This window comes from Priapulus caudatus, unplaced genomic scaffold (genome assembly GCF_000485595.1).
Source record: "Priapulus caudatus unplaced genomic scaffold, Priapulus_caudatus-5.0.1 Scaffold443, whole genome shotgun sequence".
NCBI lineage: Eukaryota > Metazoa > Priapulida > Priapulimorpha > Priapulimorphida > Priapulidae > Priapulus > Priapulus caudatus.
Genome location: NW_014577504.1, coordinates 110,127 through 122,642, shown reverse-complemented (window position 1 = coordinate 122,642; position 12,516 = coordinate 110,127). Strand labels below are relative to the sequence as shown.

The window sequence follows — 12,516 nt, the reverse complement described above, 5'->3', positions numbered from 1 at the left end:
TATAATCATTATCTTATTCGGACTACTACCCACTGCGACAATTACCCCGCGACAATTACTCCGCCGGACAAATTTACCACCAGGACAATTACCCACCCGGAGATTACCCACCAGGACAATTACCCCATCAGGACAATTACCCACTAGGACAACTACGCCGCCGGACAATTATCCCACCCGCGACAATTATACGCCACCAGGACAATTTACCCACCCAGGAAATTACCCGACCAGGGACAATTTACCCCCACCCCGACAACTTACCTCAGCCGGGCCCCCCCACACCACGACAGCACACGAAGCGAGTAATGATTGATTCACTCTAACGCGACCAACGTTCATATTTCTATAATTTCAACTTCAACATTCGGCTTGATACTGCCGGATATTGTTGACTCTATTTGCGAATCTTTTCCGATACCGCGATATTGAAGTTCATATCGGCAAGTATCGAGCCTCACCTTGCGCATCAGCAGCGCGAGGCGAAGCGGGCAGGCCACGCCAATGACACTGTACATGTTCTAGGACATTTTCTGTGGTCGCCTTGATACAATGAATAACATCACATTTATTTTACGTGCTCGCCACGGCCGGCAGTCGCCGCGTCGCGTTATTCTGTGTAGTGTTGTTCTTGTTATTCTTCAAGTAATATTTATTTTATTAGGTGATACGCGCTATGCAAATTCGCATAATGCAAACTTGCTTAAATCAAGAAACAGCAGCATCTGCGCGACACCCACTTTTTACCCTTTCCGTACATTAAGTAATACTTTGCGCTTACGTGACAGTGCTGGCGATACTCGGCGCGAGCGTCGCTCCCCGCGCCTAATCGCTCGCATGCTGAGTCCATCTGTGGCATCATCACGCTCGCGTATCCTACATAGGCGTTCGATTTATCGCGATTGCCTGAAATTGCAGTCTGCTCCCCTCGAGCGGTTGTTAAAATTCGGAATTTATTGAATACATCATTCGATGTATATATGCGATATAATGGAAAAATTAGGTATGACTCGGACAACTAGATAAAGACAATGACCAACTTAAATATGAATCATAAGTTATTTGCAACAAACGTTCCGAAAAAAGATAGAAACATCAATGCTCATACTAGGCTATGTAGCAAAACACACTCTTTACTTAATCAAGTTATCGAACTTTTCTTGTAAAGGCTATGATTGGAAATCTCGTGATAATTATGAGCTCCATAACGAAATAAACTATGTGTATTAACTCGAATAAACTTGAGTACGAAATACATCCTAGTGTAAAAAAAATATTGGTTTAACCAATGTTTTAAGTCATGTACTGTTTGCCAGTTGAACCTACTTTTTGGTTATAATGTTTTCATAATGTACATTATCACTACCTGTATCACACTAAAAACTAAAAAATCTGTATATACATTCAGAGATGCAATGTGAAAACAATGATTTAAAACCTCCATAATAGACAATTCAGTTATGATTTTATTCATTACCTATACAAGCATTCAGAATGACCATTGTTTCATTTTTGGCAGCACTGTCTAAATGTATTGTTATAACTATTCACAAGTGAAGAAGGGATGTACATATGCAAATATACAGTACTTCAACAGTGCAGATTACATGACCTTTAAAAAGCAATTTTATATATCAGCCTGTAAATTGACAATTAACGTACGTATATTTTTTGGCAGTAAACTAGTGATGCATTTGCCATGTGGTCAAATTGGTGATAAATATCATCGATCCTACTAAAATATAAGCTAGGAAAAAATGCAGATAAGACGACCTTAGAATTAATGCAGTCAAATTGGCACCATTTTGCATCAAAATAAAAAAGATTTTTCGGGGGGCATGCCCCCCCCCCACTTCACACATTAACACTTGTAATAAATTCTTGTAAATCAGTCTATTTTACTCACGTACACACACACGCACGCACCAACACGCACGCACCACGCACACACGCCAGCGCACATATATACGCACACACGCACAAACAGCTTACATAACAACGTACATGGCCAAGAGCAAGATCATTTAGGGATACAACATTTCCGTCATTATTGGTAGGGTAGGGGCAACTCCCCCCTCCCAATTATCGACGCCCTGTTCTCTGAACAACATGGGGTAGGCATTTCTCTCTTTTCCAGACATACATTATCATTATGTATTGCAGCGCGACAAAAATTTACGGAAGGGGAATTTTTTCTCTTATTGAAAGGTTAGGTGGGTAATTATTCTGCGTGGTAAATGTCCTGGTGGGTATTTAATGTCCTGTGGGTATTGTCTGGTGGCTGTGCGGGGGTAATTGTCCTGGTGGGTAATATGTCGCGGTGGGAAATTATCCGGGTGGGTAATTCTCCTGGTCGGTAATTTTCCTGGATGCGGTAGTTGTTCCGGTGGTAGTTGTCCAGGGTAGTTGTCTAGAATCATATATTATAATGATAAAACAGGAATCGTCTAAAAGCGGCTCCATACCGGCTCGTCTGCTGGCTTCGTTTCTATCTACTGGTGTTTTTTGTTCCACTGTAAAATCTGTTTTCGTATCCATCCAGGTGGCACGCGCACTATGTCTCGCGGTCCCATTTCCCATAGCTGGCTCCTCTTATACAAACTAACAAACTAAGTTAACTAACATACAGTTAAACAATCATAGGTTGAAACGCAGTGGTGTTTGGAAATTGGTGGTTGGTTCGCTCCGCGGGCCCGCTGTGTAGTGGAAACTCAGTTGCGTTCACCATGACCGTGGTATGAGTGTAAAGTTCAGCCTGCGTGCGCGTGTGAGTGTGAGTGTGAGTGTGGCGTCGTGTGCGCTGTGTATTGATCGTGCTGCTGTGTGTGTGTGTGTGTGCGTGTGCGTGTGTATGTGCGTGTGTGTGTGTGTGTGTGTGGTGTGTGCGTGTGTGCGTGCACGTGCGTGTGTGCGTGTGTGTGTGCGCGTGTGTATGTGTGTGTGTGCGTTGTGTGTGTGCGGTGCGTAACGTGCGTGCGTGCGTGCGTGCGTGGCGTGCGTGTGGTGTGTGTGAGTGTGTGAGTGTGTGCGTGTGTGCGTGTGTGCGTGGTCTGTGCGTGTGTCCGTGCGTGCGTGCGTGCGTGCGTGCGTGTGTGTGCGTGTGTGTGCCTGCCTGCGTACACACAGGTAATCCTGCTCACCATCTGCGATACGTCAGTCAGCCTTTCACCCTAACCGGCAGATCCGCTGTTCGTAGGAGCAGCGCGAACGTCTCTCTTGGCGTTGTAGCTACCGCGTCAAATATGCCGGTTCAGACGTAAAGTATTTTGATGAAAAAGAAGAGAATGCGCGCGATTTGCGAAACGCTTGAACCACGCTGGTTAAATCAGCTGGCAGCAAGAACAAGTCGGCACCTGCAGCCTACAGCAGCCATTGACTATATTATAACAACATATATATAGTTTTGTTATATATTGTTATATAGTAGTTATATATTGTAGTATATATATGTTGTTATATATAGTCAATGCGCGCGCGTGTGTGTTGTAGCTGAGCAGTGCCGACTTGTTCTTGACAGTCTGCAGCCGGATATCCACGCGAAGCGCGCAAACGCCGCTGGCGGCAATCTAACACGACTTCGCTGCCCCCATTCCATCACTTCAACGGGTTTACATATATAAGGCAAGCAGCAAGTTCGCTGAGTTGAGCAGTTCTGGCGATTGGACGACGGATTTCACTACCCACTGTAGCTTGACATTTGCTTGAAATGCTCGTATAACTTTTTGGCGACTCTGGCGCGGCCTCGGTTTGCTCGTAAAAAACGTATTTGCACTTTCTCTTCTGTTTGTTTCCTTGATGAGTGCTAGTACATATGGCGTGCGATAGACGGCGCAACGAACGCCGAGGCTATAGGCATAGTAACTGGTACCCGTTTGCCACCTTTACTCCGCATATCGCTACACTCACGTAGTGTAGGCGTGTGGAACTGTCGACGAACGTACCAGTCTATATATGCACATGGATTGATAGCATGGCGTCTATATGTTATAACCATGGCAAAAGTTTCTTATTGTTCGTCGTTTCATTCGTTAAATAATGACGAGCCGCAAACTTGAAATTTTTTTCATCGAAGGTCATCTAATTAAAGGAAAGTCGAATTTTGTTATGGAGCAGACTAACGACTATAAATAAGTATGTAACAAGCGTAGATGCAGCTTTACAAATTTGTTTACATACCGGGCGGTGGTCGCGTAGTCGTGTGTATGTCGAATCTATCTATGATCTTGCAGTGCAGCCTTCATCTTGCAGTGCCAGACTTGCAGTCATACACTGCATTATGTACAGTCTTGTCGGTTATTTACATTACTATCATCAGTGACGGGAAGTTGTACTTGCAAGTAGGTGTAGTGTACGCGCAGTTGCTGTAAACTGATATTATAGACTGATAGCTAAGTTAGGAAGTGTACTGGACCGTAAATTAACCACTAATTCATAATGGCTCATGTAATACAGAAATGAATAAACCCTGAATTGTCCAATTATATTTATATACAGGTTATTTTTACTGCCTATAGCCTAGATGTCTCTAACATATATAATACGATGTATTGCGATGTATGTGTTTGTGCGCGTTGGTGTCAATGTATTGCTACGTGTTCTCGGCTTAGCTTAGTCACTCGATTGGTAATCGACGGTGGGAGCGCGAGTCCCAGTCTATATAGCCTTGTCCTTGCAGCCATTTCCATTACTGGGCAAGGTCGCGAACGCGAGAATTTCGTCAGTCTTTCTGTGATTTCGCGTCACACAGACTCGTTACGAAGAGAGACAATTATGTTTTTATAACAAGTGAACACTGTTCACGTTCCCAAATGTCTACCCTCTGTGTTCCCCCACTAAAATTGCGGGACTGTTCGCTGGCAGCTATGGATCCGCTGTGCCCGCCAATTCATTCGGCGCACGGATCCATAGCTGCCAGCGCTGCATACTGTCGTAGGACGTTCGCCGCGGTCGCGTGCGCCTTGCCGCGAACTGGCGCGCGAACTGCGCGCAAGATATGCGCTTAGCGCTTCGGATCAACACCTCCTTTCAGCAACGCTTCTCTAGTATCCCGTCTCATCTGGCTGCCAGTGGGTTAAATACGGCCGAGGATGCGAGCGTTTTCACTGTTTGAATAACGTATTGCTTACACGGTTACCGTAATCACATCACATCTGTGTTATAGTACCTGCTAAATGCTAATATGTAGGTGTCGGTGATACATGTGTCCGGTGGGCTCCCTTCAACATGCTTCCAAAGACCTGCTGTGAGAATTGGACATTCAATTAATTAACTATTTTGTTTGGGCGATTGAAGTAATATTTGCTGATTTGGTATTTCCACCTGGATTAAACCTTTTGCACCTTCCATTGTATTGTAAAATCATACACATAAAATCATCAAAAAATAAATCATAAAATAATAATATATAATAAAATTATATCGTAATATCAGGTTGTTACACACGAAATTGAAATATCTACATTGTTATACTTGGGTCAAGTAAAAATTTTGAACAATTATTGAATTAATGAGGTATATAGTTAGCATTACTGCCGCCTTCAGTTTCACTTTGTGTTATTTTATTGCAGTCTGTTTAATATTCCGAAATCCAATTTCCTCTGTTCTCTTTTAATGAGAATTTTCGACAAACTAGATTTAAAAACTTACTGGCGTATGAATATTTGGCTTCACGCTGTCACCATGCAGCAAGCACTGTCACTGTCAGTTTGTTCTTATTTCATTATATCCATCTCTAATAACTGCAAAAATTGTTGTTGAGCGCAAATCATCTTCATCGTTTACTTCAGTTATTCAATATCATGAAGCTCCCGAGTTTAATATTATCAGAAGTAGATAATAGGGAGGGAGTGTGACTTCAATAAACAAGAGAAATTCGTTATTTACTAGCCTTAGAATACCTACGATTTACTACGCGTAACACAACCAACTTGAGCTCAAATCGTACACAGTACATTCGCCTAGTAGCATCATGCGAAATCGTTTTCTCGTATACACCCGCAATCCGGAGATACAGACTAAAACGTACGACACGATTCTCTATTCTGTTGCCAGCAAACCGAATCCATAACCCCCCTATTATCTACTTCTGATATTATCAGGAGTAAGATAATATAGGCCTATATTATCTTATTAGCCCTTAGCTTATCTTATTAGCCCTTATTATATTATAAGATAATATAACCTATATTATCTTACTCCTGATATTATGTCTACAAACCCGCAAACTGCCATCATCACCACAAGGGGGCAGCACAAACAATTGCGTTATCCGTGTCAAACACAGGCAGGCCTGTTTTGAGTTGTTTGTCATTAAATATTGTAACATAACATATGATCTACCCTCTATCATAAATAAAGCCTAAATTAACTGAAAGTTGTTCCGAAGGCTGAGGCCGTATTGTATCTCGAATTTATGAAAAACGGCTACGCAGCAACTTGCGATAATGAATTGATACCAAAAGTTACTTGTGATTGCATGGGGGAAAAACAGTTTAATGTTAATTTTTGCAGTTTAGTACAATGTCAATGTAGTGTTTCGGAAAACTGTCATCTGTTATACGTAACATATATACTGTTGTAATATTATTATTATTATTATTATTATTATTGTTGTTATTGTTATTATTATTGTTATTATTGTTAATAATATTTTTATTAGTACTACTGTTACTATTGTTATCTGTTAATGTTGCAGGTTTGAGGCGCACGCGCCGCCCCGCGGTTCCCTGAGGCACTCCCTCGTCGCACTGCTCTGCTTCTACTGCTTCTTCGTTACCGTCGTTTACGTCACCATTAAGGATCCGATTATTCACCAGGTATACACGCACGCACACACGCACACGCACCCACATACGCACACGCACGCACCCACGCGTGCGCACACACATTATATGTCTTGTTCATCATATTTTGCAGCCCCCATGTGCCGTCTTATTCACCAGATCTATCTCACTTACTATCAGTATAGGTGGTTATTAACAGCTTCATTAGGCACACCACGCTCACCGCCCATGTCTTTCTTGTTAACATCTCGTTCACTGGGGATATGTCACAATAACAATGTAGTACATACATCATATCTCGAACACGTGTATACAGAGTACATATGTGTGCGTGTGCGTGCTTTATATGCTCTTAATTATATTCGTTTTATAATAGTATGTCTCATTCCCCATTCACCTCTCTTTCGCCAGGTATATATCTCATTCCATATGCACTGCACTCTGTTATTACGTATGGCAAACATTTATTCATTCACCCGGTATAGCATTTATTAATCATGCACTTGTGTAGCTCATCCCTTATATTAGGTATGTTATTTGTTTGTTTTTTGCGCTAATCGTTTTAATGGTATATTTAGACATCTACAGATCTCGAGATGTCTGTGATCTAGCTTGGTGATTGACAATAGAAATAGTACTAGTTTTTCTCGTTATTCGAACAAATTTGATTCTGTACTGGCCTTCCTTGTTCCCCTTCCCTTGATTGCCCCACCAGTTACTGATTAATTAACAGTTACGTGCGTGGTATGCACCCAACCCTCAGTACTGCATGAGCATGTACGTCTTAGTAGACTCTTACCATACTTTTCAGACTGCTTACGCTATACTGGTGGTGACGTTACTCTACAAGACCATTGATGTGTCGAGGTAAGAGACTAATTGTAACAATTTGCAACTAATTCCACAACTTGTGTTGTTCGTTTGTCGTGACTAGTTGTACGTCAGTCTCTGAGCCAGCCTCGTGAATAAGACATATAGCAAATTGACATGGTCGGAGGAATGCGTAGTCAATAATGGTAATTGTCTCCTTAGTAAAATTACCTGTTTCTCTAATTAAGCATTGAAAATTGATATGCTCTCAGTAGGGCTGAAGGGGTCATTGTCATATCAGGTACTACAGATATGTACCCGAGGTACATATATGTATACACAAAGTGTACCAGACTTATAGGCCTACTACAGAAGTGTACCCTAACCCTAACCCTAACGCTAAACATAACTCATATAAAAATATAAACATAATACTAAACAACCTAAAACTACCTCGGGTACATATCTGTAGTACCTGATACGACAACGACCCCATCTGCCTCAGTAGGATGTGCGGCCACTGTGAATGGTGTAGCTAGGGTAATTGTGGGAACGTTGTATGGCATGTAATTAAAAAGCGGCACATTACACTTATCGATGTTTCTCTCACAGCCTGTATTATTTGTCACGTATCCTCTGAATTGGCATGCCGTTCATATGCGCAGACAGTTTAATTTCACTCGCGACGCGAAATCAATTCGGTATAGTGCCCGGGAAACAAATTTCATGGCAGCTAACACGATCGCGCATTAATAACGACGTGCGAAGGCGAGTCTAGACTTGGGCCCAGCTTCGATTCCATTTGCCAGTAGGGGGCGGGTTAGTACGGGTGGTAGATAGAGCCTGGCGTGTGTTCAATGAAAGCCTGCGCACATAATTAGCTGGTGGTGAGTGACAGCCATCCTCGAGCTACTACAGTAGTTCTAGTAGCATCCGCCTTGAAGCTGATGAGAGTCTCAGGTGTGCATGCCAGCGTCTGGTCGTTAGGCGAATGTTATTAGCTAATGACCTAATCAGTGCATGCCCCATATATGGCCCATAGGTTTTATCACGTATGTGTGAGTGGCTGCTTCATTATTGCAGGTGTATATGAGTAGAGCTCTCTCGTTTCATTTACTTTCGATTGTAATTTATACTTAGATCAGTGTTATCACGGTGTTACACAGCCGAGTAAGCGTAGTGTTGTAAGTTTAGTCAGACTGCGTGGTGTTTGTGTACTTCGTGCCTATGTAGTTTGTTAACGACATAGCAGCCTCTGCCGAACGAATTCCCAATATACTAAAAGAGCACCTATACCGGATAATTATTAACGACCTTGGGTTTAATTCTGGTTTTATTTGAAGAATCTGTAAAAAAAAAAACAATACCTCTCACAGCAAATTTGAGAGACACTTTACCAACATTTTTGAGAGGCACTTATCGCTGGCAGTCGCATTTTTGTGTGTTCGAGTTTATTATTATCGTTCCCGCAATAACGACGCGATACGAGTGCCATGTTGTTATGATAGCCGCACATACTTCAGTCGTTCTCGTCGCCTAATATTGTTGCGTGCGTGCATTTAGGAAATGCGATGAGTATAGTCGGAAGCTGGTCATCACTGCGACGCTCACCTATGCTGTCGGATTCACCCTGTGGAACATTGACAACAACTTCTGCTTTCACGTCGGGTGAGTTCGGAGAGGTTGTCGCTAGGATGTGCGCACATCGCCTGGTGTTACGCTGCCTTGCTAGTGAGAGCTGTGATCGGTGAATGTGTGCGAAATTTCAGCAATGGTGGAATTATTACGTTCTTGTCCTCTCCACCTCTGTTTATAATGCACACGTACATGTCTAGACATTTTCTGGGTCGCTTGATACAATGAATAACATCACATTTATTTTACGTGCTCGCCACGCGCCTGGCAGTCGCCGCGTCGCGTTATTCTTGTAGTGTTGTTCTTGTTATTCTTCAAGTAAATTTATTGTTATTAAGGTGATACGCGCTATTGCAAATTCGCATAATGCAAACTTGCTTAAATCAAGAAACAGCAGCATCGCGCGACACCCACTTTTACCTTTCCGTACATTAAGTAATACTTTGCCTACGTGACATTGCTGGCGATACTCGCGCGAGCGTCGCTCCCCGCGCCTAATCGCTCGCATGCTGAGTCCATCTGCGCATCATCACGCTCGCGTATCCTACCATAGGCGTTCGATTTATCGATTGCCTGAAATTGCAGTCTGCTCCCCTCGAGCGGTTGTTAAAATTCGGAATTTAATGAATACATCATTCGATGTATATATTGCGATATAATGGAAAAATTAGGTATGACTCGGACAAGTATAAAGACAATGACCAACTTAAATATGAAAAGTAATGAATCATAAGTTTATTTGAACAAACGTTCCGAAAAAAGATAGAAACATCAATGCTCATACTAGGCTATGTAGCAAAACACACTCTTTACTTAATCAAGTTATCGAACCTTTTCTTGTAAAGGCTATGATTGGAAATCTCGTGATAATTATGAGCTCCATAACGAAATAAACTTATGTGTATTAACTCGAATAAACTTGAGTACGAAATACATCCTAGTGTAAAAAAAATATTTGTTTAACCAATGTTTTAAGTCATGTACTGTTTGCCAGTTGAACCTACTTTTTGGTTATAAGTGTTTTCATAATGTACATTATCACTACCTGTATCACATAAAAACTAAAAATCTTGTATATACATTCAGAGATGCAATGTGAAAACAATGATTTAAAACCTCATAATAGACAATTCAGTTATGATTTTATTCATTACCTATACAAGCATTCAGAATGACCATTGTTTCATTTTTGGCAGCACTGTCTAAATTATTGTTATAACTATTCACAAGTGAAGAAGGGATGTACATATGCAAATATACAGTACTTCAACAGTGGCAGATTACATGACCTTTAAAAGCAATTTTATATATCACGCTGTGAAAATTGACAATTAAGTACGTATATTTTTTGCAGTAAACTAGTGATGCATTTGCCATGTGGTCAAATTGGTGATAAATATCATCGATCCTACTAAAATATAAGCTAGGAAAAAATGCAGATAGACGACCTTAGAATTAATGCGTCAAATTGCACCATTTTGCATCAAAATAAAAAAGATTTTCGGGGGGCATGCCCCCCCCCACTTCACACATTAACACTTGTAATAAATTCTTGTAACTCAGTATATTTACTCACGTACACACACACGCACGCACACAGACACGCACGCACGCACACAGCCAGCCACATATATACGCACACACGCACAAACAGTTACATAACATAACGTACATGGCCAAGAGCAAGATCATTTAGGGATACAACATTTCCGTCATTATGGTAGGGGTAGGGGCAACTCCCCCCTCCCAATTATCGACGCCCCTGTTCTCTGAACACATGGGGTAGGCATTTCTCTCTTTTCCAGACATACATTATCATTATGTATTGCAGCGGACAAAAATTTACGGAAGGGGGAATTTTTTCCTTATTGGAAGGTTAGGTGGGTAATTGTTCTGGTGGGTAATTGTTCTGGTGGGTATAATTGTCCTGGTGGGTATTATATACTATATATATATGTGTGCTGTGTGTGTGTGTGTGTGCACCTTATCACCTTAGTAACTGGGGCATATATATAGAGAGAGACTCTAAAGAGCATATGCGCCAGGTTGACCACGTCCACTCGCAAATCAGGATATAGCAAGGGGAGAAGGAGGGTGACGAAGTTAACAACGAGAGCGTAGGATTGATAGGAAGTACTGGAATAATGGCATGAAATTGATAACACCGAGAAAGTAGTGAAGGAAATAGATCAGGAAGAAGGCTGATAAGGAGGGGGAAGTAGGTATGGAAATAGTAGAAAAGAGGAGAGTAAATGAGACGAGAAGAGGGAGAGCAAAGGATTTTGAAGAGAGTGGAGGTGAATGGTATGCAGAATTGAAGATGGTGTTGAAAGAGAAGTAGAAATAGTATAAGAAGGTTAAGAAAAATGGAGAAGATGAGAGAGAAGATTAATTGCAGCAGGGAAAACAATGAGCATTGATTGGCAGGTAATGGAAAATATTTAAAAAGAGAGAGAATTGAATGAAAAGAATGAGTAGTGTGGAAGGAAGAGGGAAGGAGATCAAGTAAAGAATGAAGGTGGAAAAGAACGAAAGGGAAATAAGAAGTGGGGATGGTGGAGCACGAAGAGGAGGAAAAAGAGGACGAGAGGGAAAGGCAGAAGAGGAGGAGGGAGAGAAAGAGATCCGAGAAGGTGGATGGAGAAGGTAGAAGGCTGGACCAAACAGAGATGGAGAGGACAAGAACGTAATAATTCCACCATCGCTGAAATTTCGCACACATTCACACGCATCACGCGCTCTCACTAGGCAAGGCAGCGTAACACCAGGCCGATGTGCGCACATCCTAGCGACAACCTCTTGCCGAACTCACCCGACGTGAAAGCAGAAGTTCGTTGTCAATGTTCCACAGGGTGAATCCGACAGCATAGGTGAGCGTCGCAGTGATGACCAAGCTTCCGACTATACTCATCGCATTTCCTAAATGCAGCGCCACGCAACAATATTAGGCGACGACGAACGACTGAAGTATGTGCGGATATCATAAACAAAATGGCACTCGTATCGTGTCGTTATTGCCGGGAACGAATAATAATAAAACTCGAACACACAAAATGCGACTGCCAGCAGATAAGTGCCTCTCAAAATGTTGGTAAAGTGCTGCTCAAAATTTGCCTGTGAGAGGTATTGTTTTTTTTACAGATTCTTCCAAAGTAAAACCAGAATTAAAACCCAAGGTCGTTAATAATTATCCGGTATAGGTGCTCTTTAGTATATTGGGAATTCGTTCAGGCAGAGGCTAGCTATGTCCGTTAACAAACTACATAGGCACGAAGTACACAAACACCAC

At 41.9% G+C, this 12,516-nt stretch overlaps 1 protein-coding gene across 1 annotated transcript in view; it reads left to right on the top strand.

Moving 5' to 3' along the window:
- The window catches only part of LOC106810467 (alkaline ceramidase 3-like), a 55,057-nt gene that overhangs the window by 29,908 nt on the left and 12,633 nt on the right, over positions 1-12,516 (top strand). Inside the window, exons 5-7 of the mRNA XM_014813844.1 lie at positions 6,695-6,815; positions 7,594-7,649; positions 9,156-9,260. Coding sequence (XP_014669330.1) covers positions 6,695-6,815; positions 7,594-7,649; positions 9,156-9,260 — 282 coding nt within the window. The remainder of the gene's footprint in view (positions 1-6,694; positions 6,816-7,593; positions 7,650-9,155; positions 9,261-12,516) is intronic.